At 32.8% G+C, this 17,649-nt stretch overlaps 3 protein-coding genes across 3 annotated transcripts; 2 read left to right on the top strand and 1 right to left on the bottom strand.

The window, feature by feature from the left end:
- Positions 1-3,274: 3,274 nt before the first annotated feature.
- Positions 3,275-3,568, bottom strand: LOC112756506 (indole-3-acetic acid-induced protein ARG2). The gene has a single exon (XM_025805111.3). The coding sequence runs from the start codon at positions 3,566-3,568 to the stop codon at positions 3,275-3,277; it is 294 nt and encodes a 97-aa protein (XP_025660896.1).
- Positions 3,569-5,106: 1,538 nt separating this feature from the next.
- On the top strand, positions 5,107-8,469 carry LOC112756405 (U1 small nuclear ribonucleoprotein A). Its single transcript, XM_025805000.3, has 5 exons — positions 5,107-5,861; positions 5,962-6,134; positions 7,064-7,157; positions 7,496-7,584; positions 7,970-8,469. The coding sequence occupies exons 1-5, from the start codon at positions 5,777-5,779 to the stop codon at positions 8,252-8,254; spliced, it is 726 nt and encodes a 241-aa protein (XP_025660785.1). The 5' UTR covers positions 5,107-5,776; the 3' UTR covers positions 8,255-8,469.
- Positions 8,470-12,629: 4,160 nt separating this feature from the next.
- On the top strand, positions 12,630-17,590 carry LOC112756402 (uncharacterized). The gene is made up of 11 exons (XM_025804994.3): positions 12,630-13,188; positions 13,463-13,625; positions 13,842-14,326; positions 14,406-14,627; positions 14,842-15,165; positions 15,380-15,733; positions 15,822-15,902; positions 16,022-16,099; positions 16,192-16,575; positions 16,844-16,975; positions 17,133-17,590. The coding sequence occupies exons 1-11, from the start codon at positions 12,853-12,855 to the stop codon at positions 17,280-17,282; spliced, it is 2,709 nt and encodes a 902-aa protein (XP_025660779.1). The 5' UTR covers positions 12,630-12,852; the 3' UTR covers positions 17,283-17,590.
- Positions 17,591-17,649: the final 59 nt, after the last annotated feature.

Here is a 17,649-nt window from a genome sequence, read left to right as displayed (position 1 = left end):
AAAAATATTATCTTTCTCTAAAGTGTGGCTAAACAAATAAAGCACACTTTTAACACAAGACTCTTCATAAGAAGATGTTTTTAACATCTTTATTTGAGTAGGTGTCTACTGTTTATTTATACACAAACAATGTTTTTGAATTCAATATCATAAAAGATTTAACTATGTCATCTATAAAAAATTAAACTCAATTGCGAATCAACACTATTTTTAGCTAGACCAAATTAGGAATACCATTATGTATATGATTTTGATTTTAGGAATAAAATATTTGAAAGGTGCCATGATTGTGAGTTGAAAGAAGGATCCAAGCAGAGCATAATTCCCGGCTTTAATTTTTGGCTGCTCTTTCTAGACACATGGAAAGGACTTTTCTTCTAATGTAGCGCGGCCTTTGACTTTTATATTACAATGTAATGAACGTTAAAATCTTCGTTTCCCTTCTTCAAATCAGGAGAGAACATGTATCCAAACGTGTTTCACACTTAAATCTAACAAAGTAGTCCCTTGGGATAAAAGCCGTTAATGTTGAAAGTTTCACTTACTATTTTGGCATTTTGCTTCTTCAAACTCTTCGTATAATACAAGAGTAAAACAACGAATAAATTTCGAAGATTTATATTTCGGACCGTTTAATTTTTTTTCAAAAAGTTAGTAATAAAATTAGTTTAAATTAAGATTTTTATTCTAATTATAGAGATTAATTTAAAAATAATATATTTATATCTATTATTTTAAAAAATTTTATTAATATTTTTTTTAAAATAATCTATCCAAAATATAAATTTTTAGAAATTTATTTGTCACTCTACTCAATACTATATTTCATGATGAATTTCATACGCCAAATGATAATAATTGAAGTGGCGTTGTCGGCTTATGTACAGTAGTTTAACAGACTTATTTCATCATACATTTGAATAGTCTCACACTCACTGGGATCTTTATTGTCCACTCCTTTGTATGGTAAACATCGCATGCTTCCCTCTTATACATATGTTTGTAATTCAATTATTAGGAAAGAACTACTTTTCAGGTAGCCTTTCATCTGAATTAGGTGTAACATTATTTTTAGATCTTAGCTTCCACATAATAATATGAAAATTTAAGCACTGGTGGTGGTGAATGACGGTGACTCATCATTCATCAATTTCCAATTCCATAAGTGGTATAATTGATCTCCAAATCCCGTTAGTTGGTTGAAATATCAATTAAAGAAATTTTTGAGACCAACAATTTTTTATATTTTTTTATTATTATTTGACGAGTATAAACATTAAATTGGTTTTAATAAATAAATTTTATTAATTTATGTGTGTAAATTCTAAAAAATATAGATACAAACTATATTAATTTATATGTATAAAATTTTGATAAATATAAATGTAAATTATATGTTTATTGTGTACAAATTAAAATACTTATAAATATATATATAAATTATTACTAATAAAAAATAATAATATTTACCGATTATGTATCATACCTCATATGAATTATTATACCCTGCCAAACCAATACACCCTATTCAAAAAATTGTTTAAAGTGTGTAATTTAATTCTTAGATTGCATCAAAATTTGTTATTGAGGCTATCGCTAGTGATGAATATTGGAATTGGAATAATCACACAAGATGACGAATCAAATCATAATATGGTCTACTCTTTATATAGTCCGATTCGGTGTATATAACCAAGCAAACAAAGAATGTGAGCAACTGAGCACAAAAGTTAAACTACTCACTTATTGATATTATAGTAAATATTAGTGTTAGTTTCTTATAAAAATGTGGTGGCAGATTAATCTGCTGTTGGACCAAGCAATGGCATACCACATATACCGATACCATCATATATATATATATATATATATATATATATATATATATATATATATATATATTTCTCAATTATTAATTACAATTCTGAAGTCATGATATTATTCATGTATAGTCCAATAATTTGAAGTAACTAATTAATAAAAATGCAGAAGTAGATGAGAGATTTTGTCGAATGTTTAGGTCACAAGTGGAACTTTATCCACATGCATGCGCTGGAAAAAGGAATCTCATGGGACTATTATAATGGGGTTTTGTTTCTTGCTTGGGCGGTTTATTCAATTAAAGTAGACTGCTTCCAATACTCATTTGCTGTTATTATAAAATCCAATACTCATTCTTTTTCACAACATATCTTCTGAATTAATTAAGATTTACTTGCCACACACACTTTGTCTTTTAAATGTTTTTTAATTAAAAAAAAAAATCATGCATGCGTGTATTAGAAAATAAATGAATTCAGTAAGCATTACTTACCAACAAAATAGGAGTATGTAGTTTCCAATTTGCATTTAAACTCTTCCTCTGTCATTCTCGTGTTTTTTGTTTTTTGTTTTTTTTCCACACGTACGTAAAAGAAAGAGAAACAAAATCGTATACTACTGCTATCAAATTCTCGTTTAAAATTATTGGCTTCACATAAATGGTGTAATCAAATTAAATAATCAAGTACCGTGATTATCATTGTTGCTACGTTGCTTAAACATTTAGACATGTAATTCACTTTGCGTGAGTTCAAAATGTATATTAGAATAAAGTTATACTAATGGTTGGATGATTAGTAAAGATATAAAAAATACTATTTGTATACTAAAAAATCAGTTATTAATATATTTATATATATGTATAATTTAATTTATTTTTAATATATATTTTATTTTAATATATATTTTATATTAGTAGCTGATTTTAATACCGGTAGAATAGTTAAAAAAAAAAAAAATTATCTTAAAAGCATAGCACGCGAGTATAGCCATGTGTGACAATCATGTCCGCAGAAGGTGGTAGTGGAGCCAGCACCATTCATGGGTCATATATAGAAATTAGATTTGCTATATACATATACTTTCAAGTGTCAATTGGAAAATTTAGTAACAGTATCAACATATAAAATTTTTAAAGTGATATCACTGTTGACTTTATAATTTGTATTAATTCAAAAGAAATTAAATTCTCCTTTTTTCATGTTACAAAATTTCTCAAGAGCTTGATCCAACGTAACTTAATGTAATTAATGTGATAAAAAGAAAACTATGGCATTGAATTGAAAGCAGAGAAGAGAACAGAGTGCGGTTTTCATATAATGAAGTTGATTCCATTAGATTTTTGTAACAATAGAACAAAGAAACAAGTGCAAATAAATTAAAGGCATGGCTTTCATGTGAAGCAGCGAATCATTAAGCCAGGCATGAAGGACGAGTTGGTTAGTTAGTTGAATCATTTTTTGTTGAGAAGGGAGGCACGCAATTCGGCAACGTCGATCTCCTTGATGTTCTCGGGTTTGTAGTAGCCAGTGACAGGGTCAGGCACCCATGAAACCTTCTCTCCCTTCTCTTCCCCTGAAGAAGAAGACTTCTTGCTTCTGATGGCGCTGGATGCTCCTCCTCCCCTTCTTGCTGCTACGCTTCCTGTTGCCGTCGCAGCGTAGCCACGGGAGGCGGTGAGAGCCTTCGAGATTTGGTTTTGAAGGAGGGATGAGAGAGCCTTGGAGTTAGCGAAAGAGCGTGCCATTTCAAATTCTAAGTAACCGAGGAAAGCTTATAATCTCTGAATGAATAAAGAAGAAAGAGAAAAGAAGCTCTCCGCAGCTGTATTGTGAATATTTGAGGGTAGAGGCGTAGAGGGAGTGTGAATATATAGGGTTCAGAATGAGAAGGGTCCAGGAAAGAGAATAAGGCGCGTCAAATTAACAATGATAAGACGGTTAGACCTGGTCAAAATTGGAACCTGGTAACTGGTAAGTCGTCTGAGGTCAATGAACCAGTGAATGACCATGAAATGCACTTGCCGACTTGCCTTTCTTAGACTGGTTTTATAAAACTTCTACTTTTTTAAAAATTATTTATAAAAATTAGTTTTTAAAAAATAATATTTTAAAAATTATAGTATCTATATTTAATAAATTAAATTAAAAATAATTTTTAATAAATACAAACAATAAAAAATATATTTAGTAAAATAATTTTTTTCAAAGTTTAAAATATTATAATAATATTAATATAAAAATTAAATTTAAATATTAATTAGAGAAAATATCTTTTAAAATATCTTTGTGATTAAATTATATGTACTAAAATATATTTTAATAAATTATTTTTTAGTAATTAAATTATATTTTAAAATGTTTTGTAATGATTAAATTATTTTTTTACTAAAACACCTTTTGATATTTTTTTAGTGATTAAATTGTGATATCAATGCATATCATTTTAATATTAAATTAAAATTTTTTCCCGTGACACTAATAGAAAAATATAAAAAAATGTTAAACTAAACTTGTAAAATCATGTTTAATAATATGTATTGATATCATGAGATTAACAATAAAAATTATTAAAAAAATTGTTGTTAAAAAAAATTTTGGTAAAATTATAATTTAGTAGCTAAAAAATTATTGAAGAATATTTTAGTAAAAAATAATTTAATTATTAAAAAATATTTTAAAGGATATTTGGAAAAATTACAATTTATTCACTAAAAAATAATTTGTTAAAAGATATTTTAGTAAATAAAATTTTATTAAAAAATAAATTTTTATTAAAAAATATTTTTGTAAATTTTTTTTTTAAAATAAATAAAATTGACAATAATTAACACAAAAAATTTAAAATAGATTAATTTTTTTTAAATTGTAAGATAGAGAAATATATATTTTATAAATTAAAAAAATCATTTTAACATCTTTTAAAAAAAGAATGAAATCTTTTTTATTAATTAATATATAAAATTATATTAAATTTTTTAATTTTGACAAACACAAATTATTTTTAAAACACTTTACTTTAAATATTTTTAAAAACATCTTTATCTTATCTTATAAAAATTTATAAACGTAAGGGCAATAGGGCATAATCTGTGTAATTTATAAAAAAAACATTATAGTACTTCTTAAAAAGACTTTACTAAACGAACTCCTATTTGAGTTCTAGTTCCACAGAAGGCCGGGCCCCACAACTTGCCTTGTCAATTAGTTCCAGTGCAATGCAACTAATACTAATGCAACATCCGTGAATTACTAGGTATATAAGGTAGTCAAGTCATCCACTTGCATCCCAATTCGTTTCTATCGCAATCGTGCTTTCCTATTACATTCATGTGCATGAACCACCGAAAGCCTGCCTACCCAGCTAATAGCCACTTATAACCGGCAAAATTCACAATTGTCACCATCCATCTTTACACCTTCTTAGAACCTTCTCAATAATTCTCATCTCTGCTCATCGTTACTAGAAGCAAAACCCGTTTTACACGCACTTATTAGTTTCGAGTTCTGCGCGTCAAAATCAAAATAAATGATAAAAACCGCATACAGAAAATCTAGAATCATCGAATAATAAAAGGTATAAAATAATCAAACAATTTGACCGCTTCGACATCACAAGTTGCATATCAGTAGGCTATGAGCTTGCATTCTCTGTGATACAAAAGTCAAATTATAATTCATAATAGTTACGCATCCCAAGTTGGGTTTCAGTGAGTTCGTAATTGGACTCATATTGGCCCAACAAACCGTAATAAAATAAAATTCCAGTTAGGGAGGCCCATTATGACCCAGGGGAAAAAGCCCAGTGGTTTTGTTACTCAGCTTGGTTGTTGTGTTGGCTATTCATGGTGGCTTCGAGCACCGTCTCCGGCAGCGGCTCTAGCCTTAGGGTTTTACCATCTTCGCTCCTCACTTTCTTTTCCATCGGAAACAATCGAAATCGCAGGTGAAACAAAATGTCTGAACCCAATGCGATCGCTGAAATCCCTCAGAACATGACCATCTACATCAACAACCTTAACGAAAAGATTAAGCTTGATGGTACCTCACCTTCTATTCTGTTTTTGCACTTCTCATTCACGCATTTCCACTCTGTTCGATTTCAATTTCAATTTTCCTTCTTTTTTCTTTTTCCCTTCAGAGTTGAAGAAGTCGTTGCATGCTGTTTTCTCTCAGTTCGGGAAGATACTGGAAGTGCTAGCGTTCAAGACTCTGAAGCACAAGGGTCAAGCTTGGGTGGTGTTTGAGGATGTTAATTCTGCTTCCAATGCTCTTAGACAAATGCAAGGTTTTCCCTTCTACGATAAGCCAATGGTACCAGCTTCTTCCTTCAGTTCAGCTTTGATTTTTTTTTTTTCTTTTTTGGGTATATTTCGGTTTGTTACCTGTATTGAGTGCATAGCTGTAATTTTCGTTTGATTCGCTTCTGAACTTTTGATTTTACTGTTTGGCGTGCTTAGGAATTCTGAGAGCACTTTTGGAAATACTTTTGATTATTCATTCAATTTGCATTACATTGTTCATCCCTTGTGATGAGTGGCAATATTGGCTATCGGTTTTGTTATTTAATCAGTAGAAGCAGTTCCCTAAACCAATTAGGAAGAGCTTTAATTGGACTAGCCCTGTATCTTAGAAAGAAATAATCCATGACTCTGAGAAAAATTGATGCTAAGAAATGGCCGAGTACAATATATCAATATTTGTTCTCAAGGTATCTCAGCTATCATAATTTACTAGGAGTCTAGTCAGTGGTTTGCCATCTTAAACTAAACCACCAACACTAGGGTTTGGGGCCTTGTAGATAAATCCTATTCACTTTCAGTCACAAGGGAATGTTATCACAATTAATTTTATTAAACAAGCCTCAATGAAAAGTTCATGAATCAAATCTGATTTTAGATTCATCTAGCAGCAGATGAATATATTTCTGTTAGTGGTTATATAGCAAATCTCTCGCTCAAATGCCATAAAAAACTATTTGCTGATCATGTATCAGTTTGTCTTGGAATTTATCTTGAGAAAAGGATATTATCGAAATTACACATGGCATTAAAAGAAAAAAGATTGCTTTGTTGTTTTCTTTGTGGAAAATGGAACAAATTTGTTCAAGCAACTTGCATGTTCTTTTACTTCACCTCCTTAGTTTCTGCTGCTGATTTAGATATGTTATAGTTTACTCTGTTCCTGTCAATGTTTTAGAACTTATTCTTCTGCAAGAAATTGAAATATTTCAACGTATGCAGAAAATACAGTATGCAAAGACTAAATCAGATATAATAGCAAAAGCTGATGGTACCTTTGTCCCGAGAGAAAAACGGAAGAGGCATGATGACAAAGGTACAACACTCCTAATTCTCTATTATGTTTTATGGATATTATATAATGTAAATTTAAAACTTTATGGCCGTAAAAACCTAAATTTAAAACTCAGGCATCTAAATGTAGTTATTAAATTTCACAAAATAGTGAACCTTTTTTTTTAAAAGAAACCTAAAAAATAAGCAAGGAACTGGATTCCTCTAGTTTTGACTTCTGAGAAACTGGGATGGATCAAAGCGTTTGCTGACAAGCTTGTGTAAAATTTGGCCATAGCAGTTTGTGTATGCACAGTCAAGAGTTGCATTTAGATGCGGAAGGAATTTTTATGAAAGTGACTCTGATACATTATGATGCAGGCAAAAAACGGAAGGACCATGTTGATCCTGGTTTAGCTGGAATGGGCGTAAATCCAGCATATGCTGGTGCCTATGGTGCAGCTCCTGCTGTAAGTTTCCTCACTTTCTTGTTTATTTTTTAGTCAATGATCATGTAAAACACCTACTAGTTTTCTAGTGACTAGTTGCACCTCAATTTACCAATTTCATTCGTGGTGTGAAACTAGCTGCATGATTTCTAAGACTAGAATATGGGTTGGTCATGTTTTGTAGAAAATTGAACCGAATCAGGAAAATTTTCTTCTTTGGTTTTCCTGGAAAATGTATTGTTGGTTAAAGTGGGAGGAAAGAGATTATTGTCATTGCTTGAAAGTCAGAAGAGATGACATGCTGAAGCATGAACAATGTGTTTCATTGTGTTCCTGATCACCATGTCTACTTAGTTGGTTTTACTTTTATTTTATACTCTTTTTTCTAATATTGCTACTATCCCAGGTATCGTATCCAGGTGGTGCAAAATCTATGGTACCTGAGGCTCCTGCCCCACCAAACAATATTCTCTTCATTCAAAATCTACCCAATGAGACAACTCCCATGATGCTGCAAATGCTCTTTCTTCAATATCCTGGTTTCAAGGAAGTTAGGATGGTGGAAGCGAAGCCAGGAATTGCATTTGTGGAATATGGAGATGAGATGCAATCAACTGTAGCAATGCAGGCCCTACAAGGTTTCAAGATAACACCACATAACCCGATGTTGATAACTTATGCCAAGAAATAGATTAGTGGTTTCTTCAACTTGTGGTGTGAAAATGGCGTCTTATATCTTCAAAGTAGAATTGTTAATTCATCTCATACGTTATGTATCTGCATAATTGATGTTTACCCTAGGCAGCCATGTTTCTTGTATGATTGTAGTTAGGGTGATGACTTCTACATTGAAAAAATTTCGTATTCAATACATCCCTTTCTGGTTCAAATTTAACAGTTACAAAATTACTTCACCTTGTCGAAGTTTTATTGGTCTTGTATTTGTGCCATCTTATGAAGGCTCGTCTTTAGTGACCAAGTCAACAACCATTTGGATTTTGGTGATCCTCCCTGAAAGCTTCCTCAAGTTTTAGCATAAACACTATATCAGTGGGAAAAATAACGATTTTGAGCAAGGGTACACACAACATGCTTGCATATGCATTATATATGAAAATAAAGTTGGTAAATAGCATGCTGATGATCTGATACTCTTACCCTAATGCTCCTATTCTAGCCTGTATTGAAATATTTGTGAGAGTTTAAATTGTTCACGTTTCGTTTTGGCTAAATGGAATTCCTTAATGCACTTTTGCCATTCCTGTTTAAAAAAGACTTATTGTGAATTGTGATATTGTATTGGAGCCAAGGGTAATGTAGACACACTACTTAAAATCGTATATTTGTTACTTAAAATCGTATATTTTTATTCTTTTATTAAATAGACATTTCCTAATGGTTTAATACTTTAATTGGGCTAGTTAATCTGAGTGTTCTATTTCAAATACCGATACTTCAATAGCAGAAAGGAAAAACAGAACTGGGTGATGTTTGTCAAAAAGAGAGTGTATGTGTATGTATGTGGCAATGGTAAGTACCTTGTTTTTGTTTTTTTCACTTTAGCATTGAAGACTTAATGAGTTCCCAAATTTAATGGACAAGGGAGAAGCCTTTTTTGTTTGATTGCTGTTCCTTTCTCCGAAGCATAGTGGAAAAACAGACATGAATTGCTGTAGAAATTTAGCTGTTTGGGAGGCATGATTGAGTTTCAAAAAGCCTTTGAATAATGGGTGTGTGTGTGACCAAATAAAGCTTTCACTGCATACCAAATGCAGGACGCACACGCCAATATTTAAGTCCCTTAGATTTGATAATGACCTCAGCCAGAATCTATGTTCTTCTTCCACAAGATAGACATAGAGGTAGAGAGGCATGGCCATTTCAAAGTGGTAACAGTTCCAATCCATCTTTTGTATCACACTAAAAGTACCCTTCCTTACATGGACATCACACGTAAGTATCCCTTATCAAATTTTAGGCATGCAAGCACTCTTTCACTTTTGGCTTTTGTTTTTTTAACCTTTGGCCTTTGCTTTGAGCACATTATTTCAACTTGTATGGCAATGGCAGTGGGTGACCGATTCACCAAATCCAAATAATGATGGCCAAGCTTACATGAGTGTGTCGTGTGAGCCATGTAATGTATGTATGACACTCTCTTAAATCCATATTTAACCTATTCTCCCACGCCACTGGTTTTTCTCATTCTCTGCCGCAATATAATTATCTGCTATCAACAGAACATAGTCGTCACCCATCACCAATAATTATTATCCATTAAATTAAATGTGGGTTCTACAAAGAATCAAAATCTTTGATTAACACCCCAAGAGACATATTGACCACAAACTTATGAAATATTATTTAAGGCCAAATAACTACAAAAATATTAAGAGATACAAATTTGTTTAGAGAATAAAACATATCAGAAAATAAATAAGTTGTTGTTATTATAGGACAAAATTCACCAAGACATAGATAAAAGGCGCAACTTTTATATTTATAATTTAACAGTATTAAAATAATAATATGTCCTGATCCAACAATGATTATGTTTGCTGAAAACCAAGTTTGCCTGGTGTGGAAGTTATGTGTCCTTCACTGTTAGTATTCACCCCATATTCATTGCTTTACCATATTTTTTTCTTTCCCTTTTTCTTCTGCAGGTTAAGTGTTTGAAATTCTTGCAGTTGTAGCCTCTGTTAAACCACCAAAAACTTTGGGGGAAAAGGGCAAAGACCCTATTGTATATAGGGAATGATATCTACCTAGGGAGAACCTCTCTCACTCTCTCACAAACACAAACACAAACACATGCCATACTCAAAAACTTGCGCCCAACACGCAAAGCCTACGTGCACTCATACATTATTCTTCTCCTCCTGCTGCTTGCACCATCCAATTCTATGCAAAGGGAAATTAAAGATGCAAGCCACTTACATGTGTATATATGCATGGTGGGACCCATCATTGTTGATCCAAAGGCTGCCATTGGAGTTAGTACAAATGGAAAAACAAGTGGCCAAAGTGTTCAAGTGAGAGTGAGAGTGAGAGTGAGAGAAGAACCTCAATATGAACAAAGGAGTTGTTGGCTTTTTTATGATATTAAAGCAGACATCACTCATTTTGGGTTTCCTTCGATATCCCTTCTTTGAATTTCTGTGTGTACTTGCCATCATGCTTTGCCAGACTCCCTTTCTTTTCTCTCTACTCAGCAACCTCACTTCACTCATTGCTTCTCTAAATTACCACCTATAAATACCCACCCTTCTCTCACTGTTTTTCTCACTTCAAACTAAACGAGTTCTAATGGATGAGAAACTCCTTGTTGGAGAAGCAGGGCACGTGCAAATTCTCTTGACACATTCTTCCGAATGCCATTGATGAACACTTTGCACGCGCTCCCCTTCTCCAACACGGGTTTCTCACCCCTTAATAAGTGTCTGAGGTAATTGCTCTCTTTCTTTCTTTCTTGCTATGTAGATTTATTAATTTGCAAATATGCATCACCCCTGTTATGTTCTTCTTTTTGATAAACACAGTGAAGCATGTCACTTTCAAATTGTGCTCTCCAAAGTAACCAGTAATTGCATACATTTTAACGAAGTTTGCTTATGTTACTGTTATGTATAAAACACCAGAGGTGGCTCTTTTCTGTGTGTATCAACAGAATCTGAACTTGAATAATTCAATGGAGACTTGAACTGAAAGTTATTATCTTGATAAACGCAACAACTAATTCAGAACTATTATATAATTAAGAAATAGCGTATTACTTAACGATATGCATTAGCAAAATAATAACGATGGATCCATCATGAATTAAAATGATCAATGAATTATGACCTGATGAAAATTAAATTGATGTCTGTAAGCAGTTAGAGAGACTGATTAAACTATATGTGTAATTCTTATATACACATAAATTTAGTATGTTATATTTAAATACAAGAAAATTTTGAGAAGAATAATAATAAAAAAACACATGTAGATAGACAGTAGACACGTAAATAAATATTTTTGAAACCCATAAATCATTTGATGTATTTTAAATCAAGTTAGTTAGACATTTTTAGTATGCATGTACTAAAATTGATGGGTTAAATTTGTATGCACAAAATTTTCTCTTATTATATTTATGTGAGAAATAAATAATGTAAGCTTTAGTAAACAAATATTTATTTATTATATTATTTTAAAACTTATACTTTAAGAATATTTATTAAGATAAACATAGTATTTACTATATCACTCAATCTCACACTTATTATTAGTATTATTATTATATTTAATAAATAAAATAGTGATTTTTTTTTGGTGACTAAATAAAATAGTGAATTGAAGTCACTTTTAGTGTGTATTAATTTGGTAGTAATAATATATAATTGTAATTATTGATTAAATAATCAAGTTTGTTGTATAAATAGTCACAAAAAAAGGTTTATTGTATAAAAAATAACCAAGCTCACATGTGACATGTTTTGGAAAAACAGATAGACAATAATATTCCCGTAAAATAAAAAATATAAAAACCTTACATAACTGTAAATAAAACCCACTTAACAGTATGAACTGTAGATGATAAGCTGATAATAGAATATTGACATTTTAGTTGTAATAGATTTATATTTGTAAAAGAAGATTTCGAAAGCTAGCAATAATAAAGACATTATTGATGAGGTAAATATAATTTTAATATAGCAAAATTTACTACGAATGATGATGAGATATATTGCAAAAAATAAGTTTTTAAAATTAAAGTATAATACTTTATTTAGAAAAATGAAATATTTTTCTATTTCGACATAGAAAATTTTAGACTATATATATTTTTTCAATTTATATTATGCAAATGACAAAAAAATTTTGAAATTAAAAAATGTCAAGATATCAAATTTTACTTTTACCTAGGTTCTTTTTAGACATTTTTCAAATAATTATGCAAATGTTTTTCAAAAAAAATTGAATGAAAACATAAACTTTTATCATTTATTAAAACAGTTAAATTTTAATGTATTAATAATATAAAATATTTTATATAATTATTGTTAAATTTATCTTTTTAAGATGATTATTCGCGCTATCAGAGTTATTTTTGCTGATTACTTAACTAGATGACCGATAAATCTACTTAGTGCATTAAAAATAAATTTAAAAATATAAAAAATTAATTTAATGGAGAGATTTAATCAATTTAGTTAGCGAAGTAGGGTTGTAGTGTGAGTGAGGAAGAGCATTGCTTCCAAAGTAACCGCCATTCCTGAGAAACCCCCTCACGGAGGCGCAGCCATGCCGGTAACCAAGCGGAAGCACAGGGACGAAACCAGCCACCGCAGAGGCCACTCCAAGCCCAGCAGGAATGCCAAGAAGAAGAAGAAGACGGGCCCTCGTTTGCCCTCCTCGTTGCAGAAGCAGCTGGAGCGCTTAAACCCTACCGTTCCCATTGAAAGCGACCAAGATATCGATTCAGCTGACGGTGACGCCGCAGAACGCGATCTTCTCCCCCATGATTTTTACGAGTATGAGGAACAACGGGCCGAGGAGGAGTCCAAGAAGAACAAGCGCTACGATCCTGGTTCCGTCGATAACCTCCAGCTCCCTATTGACCGTTCTGATGAATCCGAGGTAAATAATTAAATTAATCTGAGAAATTATTTTATTTCTGATTCATTGTTTGCGAGTTTTGAATCTGTTAATTGTGCACCTCATTGTATGCATTTTTTTTGTGATTCTGTGGATGTGTTCATTGACATTGATTTGTCATGATCCTGTTGAAATGCTTTTAGGATGTTATCGTTAGTTCATTGGTTTGGTGATTGACAGATTGGTGAATTTAATCATTGGACTAATCCTCTTTGTGCTGGTTCATAGTCATTTACGTGCTCATTTGTATTCTTAGGATGAGAGTATACAATCTGATGATGATAACGAGGATGATGATGATGATGATGGGTTGAAAAGGACTGGAGGTGCTGCTGATGATGATTCTAGCGAGGAAGGTGATGGAAGGCATACAAGGATGTTACAAGGAATTACTGGTATGCCAAGTGAGGCTTTTGAAGGTAAGAAAATTGTATTATATTTATTTTATTTTAAAAGACAAGTCTGGTGCTGGCATATTAGATGGGAATGACATTTGACTTTAGCTTAGAAGCTTTTCTCCTCCAAGAACTGTTTAGGCTTGATGCATTCACATGTAGGGAACCACTCTGCTGTTTATCCAAAGTCTAGCATTTTCTTTTTCAGAAGTTTGATTGTGAGTCTTGTCCAAAATGCAGGCAAGAAGAAGAGGAAGATGAAAGATGATGTTATACCAGAGCTATATCCGGAGTCTGAATATAATCCTAGTCGTGATGTTGTGGATGGTGATGGACAAATTAGCATCGATGACCTTTTGAATCCTCTTCAGGATAATCCTGGTTTTGGAAAACTTAGGAAAAGAATACAACAAATTGAGAACAATTCTAAGCCTATACATGCACCGCTTCGAACGGCAGATCAAGCAAAGGTGGAGAGGAAGGTAGCTTATGAAATATCAAAGAAAGAGGTCACAAAGTGGCAGCAAATTATTCAGAGAAATAGAGAAGCACCAACTCTTTTATTTGATGAGAATGTAGATTTAGGGTTTTCAACTGTAGGGGCAATAGCTTCTGAATTTGAACCCAGAACTGAATTTGAGAGGAAAATGGCTGCACTAGTTTCTGATGACAAAGTTATGGAAGCTCATAAAAAGGATGGTTCTAGGCTTCTTGAGATGAACATGGTAATCTTGTTGTCGATATAGGCTAAGTATTAGGTTTATGTCATTTCAATTGTTAAATGTAGCTTATGATGCTTTACAGGTCTCTGTTGAAGAAGAAAAGGATAGGCAAAGCCGTATTGCTAAAATGCGGAGCCTTCTTTTCCGTCATGAAATGAAGGCAAAGCGTCTCAAAAAGATCAAGTCCAAAACATATCATCGTTTGTTGAAGAAAGATAGATTGAAGACCGAAGCTTCTAAGATTCAAATGGACCCTGAAGCTGCTAAAGAATTTGCCATGAAACAAGAGCGCCTGAGAGCTGAGGTATAACATCATCCCTCAAGAAAGAACATTTTTTTTAAATAAATAGTTTATCAATTGATCAATTAGAAGAGGAAAATTGGTGTCTATTAACTTTTTTAATATCATCTTGCTGGTTCTTTGATTATTTATTCCGTTAAAACATCCAACTTGAGGAGGATGCATATATCTTTGCATTATGTTACTTTTTAATCCTCGATTTACCAACTTGCTACAGGAGCGTATGACACTCAAACACAAAAACCAGAACCGGTGGGCTAAGCGTATCTTAACACGTGGTTTGAACAGCCAAGATGAAGGAACTCGTGCTGCCATAGCTGAACAACTTCAAAGGCATGCTGAACTGACAAGAAAAATGCACTCTATGAAGGATAGCAGCAGCAGCAGCAGTGATGACAGCAGTGATGAGGATGCTGGAGATTCTGGTTCTGATCAGGACATGGCTTCCAAGGTTTTGAGAAAAGCAATAGAAAAGACAAAGAAAGTGATAGAGGAAGATAATGAAACTCCCAAGTCCGGGTTGCTTTCTCTTCCTTTCATGGTAATTATACATTGGTTCTTAATTTTTCTTCAAAGAATTATTTTGTAATGTAACCTTTCATGAAATGCTAGTTATTCAATTATTTATTGTATTAAAACATCCAACTGTGAGGAAGATGCATATATCTATGTTTTGTGTATGTTTTAAATTTGTCAGTTAGGAGGTTTTCTTATTAATCTGTTGTATCATCTTTTTTTTTCCCCCTCTGCTTTAGAGGCGTGGATTGGAGAAGAGAAAAGAGGCAGTTGTTGAAGAAGCCAACCTTGCTATTCAAGAATACAAGGATTCCAAGAATAAGCTGGAGAACTCTGTCGGCTCAGAAGACCCAGAAACCACTTCTATCAGTGGCAGAAGAGTGTTTGGAGCATCTAAAACCCATATCTCTGATGCAGGTAATAAGGTGAAATCAGATTACAATTACGGTAGCAGTGACAGTGAGGATGACATAAGGGCCAGCAAAAATGGCAATATAGAGACTGGGGGAAGTAACATTTTGCAGAAAGATGTGAACAGTGATTCAGTCTTGATTCAAGAAGACACTGATAATCATCAGGAATCTGTATTTAAGGTGATGAAATTCCCAGTTTTTGGACCTATTCTAAACTTTGTTGCTTGATCATTAAATCTGATACGTTAGTTGCATTTTTTTATTGCAGGACTTTAATGAGATTGTCAAAAATCCTGGGCCAAAAACGACATATGAAGTTTCCTTATTTGTATCAGATACATGGAAAAAGGTTTGAATGCTTTTGGATCATGTTGTGTTTTGAAAATTGATATTTCTAGTATCTTTTTATGATGTAAAAATTATGTATAATTTATTGGAATTCTGTACGGATGGACTTATGATGAGCAGGCTAAAAACAGAAATGAAGGCGGCACAAATGGCAAGAAGTCTGCAATTGCTGCAGGACCTGTTAGGCAAGATATAAAAGTATGAATTATAAACTATTTACATTTGTTTAGACATATAGCAATATTGTTGATAAAGCCTGATTTATTTGTATATTTATTTTGGTTTCCTAGGATACTGTAAAAGAAGCTGAAGAGGATAGTGATACAGATAGTTCAGGACAGATGGTTGACGGAATTCTGACTGCTGGTTCCAATCTATCTTATGAGCTTCCTTCTCAGGAAGAGCTCATTCGGCAAGCTTTTGCGGGGGATGATGTAGAAGATGAGTTTGACAAGTATAAGATGGAGATTCTCAATGAAGAAAATCCCGAGCCAGAAAAGCCTGTATTACTTCCTGGCTGGGGGCAATGGACGCATGTACAGAAAAAGAAAGGTTTACCATCTTGGATGCTGAAAGAGCATGAAAATGCCCAGAAAAAGAGGGAAGAAGCTATTAAGAAGAGAAAGGATGCTCGGCTAAAAAATGTGATAATCTCTGAAAAGATAAATAAGAAGGTTAGTGGCACTATTGTACAGTAATATATTTTTTTTCTCAGAGCTCTCTGGTTATAGTTGCTCTATCTTTCAGTAGAACTTCACGCTCCAGTTTCAGACCTTCTGTTTCACGATTTAGTGATTGAATCCTATAGCTAGCTACCATTTGCATTTTGCTCCCGGTTATGTGCTGACTAGGTTTATGCTTATTGTTTTCAATTGTGTGGCATCAATGATTCAATCATGATGATTGAGGTTTCAATCTTATATTTCCTTTTGGATATGGCAGGCTGAGAAACTCCACACAAAAGCATTGCCGTTTCCTTTTACTTCTAAAGAGGCTTTTGAACAGAGCATGCGTGTCCCCATTGGACCAGAATTTAACCCGGCAACTGCAATCGGACCTCTTACCCGGCCTGAAGTAAGTATTGTCATTGTTGAATTTCTCGAATGCTGTACTGCTGTAGTATCATGCTGTTCTTTGAAGTGATGACCAGAGAACTATTTGAAAAATAGCTGTAAGATGCATTATGTGTTCCTTTCTCTCTCTTATATTGAAACAACTATTGTATGTGCAGGTGGTGAAGAGACCAGGTGTTATCATAAAACCAATAGAGTTTGAGGAAGTGAATCCACATGGAAAACCAGAGCAACGGGGTGGAGATAAGCATAGATCCAAGAAAAATAAAGGCAGTGGTGGCAGATCCATGAAGAAAACAACGGTTTAGTGTAAAATTTAATCGTCAGGGAGTTTTGATTCCGTTCCCTGTTCAATTTATTATTTCAATTTTTCAGTATCTAGGAGTACAATACAATGAATGTAGTGATGTATTTTCCGAGTTAAAAAAGGAAGAGCCCTATACAAAGAGAAACATAAGAGGGGGAGGTGGGGCGGGAAATATCTCGTGTATTATTTATTTAGTGAAATTTTTTCAATCTAATGCTTAATGAGAATTTTACTTATTTGTAATTATGTATGACACTGTATGCTTTGGTAAAGAATCTGTTATCCATCTAAATTTCAAACGACTTTAAGGCTATGCTATGCACTAAATTAGACAGATCTGGTATCATGTTTTCGATATATTTAACCTT

The sequence above is a fragment of the Arachis hypogaea genome, chromosome 16, assembly GCF_003086295.3.
Source record: "Arachis hypogaea cultivar Tifrunner chromosome 16, arahy.Tifrunner.gnm2.J5K5, whole genome shotgun sequence".
Lineage (NCBI taxonomy): Eukaryota > Viridiplantae > Streptophyta > Magnoliopsida > Fabales > Fabaceae > Arachis > Arachis hypogaea.
The sequence above is the reverse complement of the archived record's forward strand: the minus strand, read 5'-3'. Positions and strand labels throughout refer to the sequence as shown.

Excerpts from the sequence above, each read along its gene's own strand:
- LOC112756506 (XM_025805111.3), bottom strand. The coding sequence starts at position 3,568 with ATGGCACGCTCTTTCGCTAACTCCAAGGCTCTCTCATCCCTCCTTCAA.
- LOC112756405 (XM_025805000.3), top strand. The coding sequence starts at position 5,777 with ATGTCTGAACCCAATGCGATCGCTGAAATCCCTCAGAACATGACCATC. Across the intron at positions 5,862-5,961 it reads CGAAAAGATTAAGCTTGATG|AGTTGAAGAAGTCGTTGCAT; the intron begins GTACCTCACCTT and ends TTTTCCCTTCAG. Across the intron at positions 7,585-7,969 it reads CCTATGGTGCAGCTCCTGCT|GTATCGTATCCAGGTGGTGC; the intron begins GTAAGTTTCCTC and ends CTACTATCCCAG.
- LOC112756402 (XM_025804994.3), top strand. The coding sequence starts at position 12,853 with ATGCCGGTAACCAAGCGGAAGCACAGGGACGAAACCAGCCACCGCAGA. Across the intron at positions 13,189-13,462 it reads ACCGTTCTGATGAATCCGAG|GATGAGAGTATACAATCTGA; the intron begins GTAAATAATTAA and ends TTGTATTCTTAG. Across the intron at positions 14,327-14,405 it reads GGCTTCTTGAGATGAACATG|GTCTCTGTTGAAGAAGAAAA; the intron begins GTAATCTTGTTG and ends GATGCTTTACAG.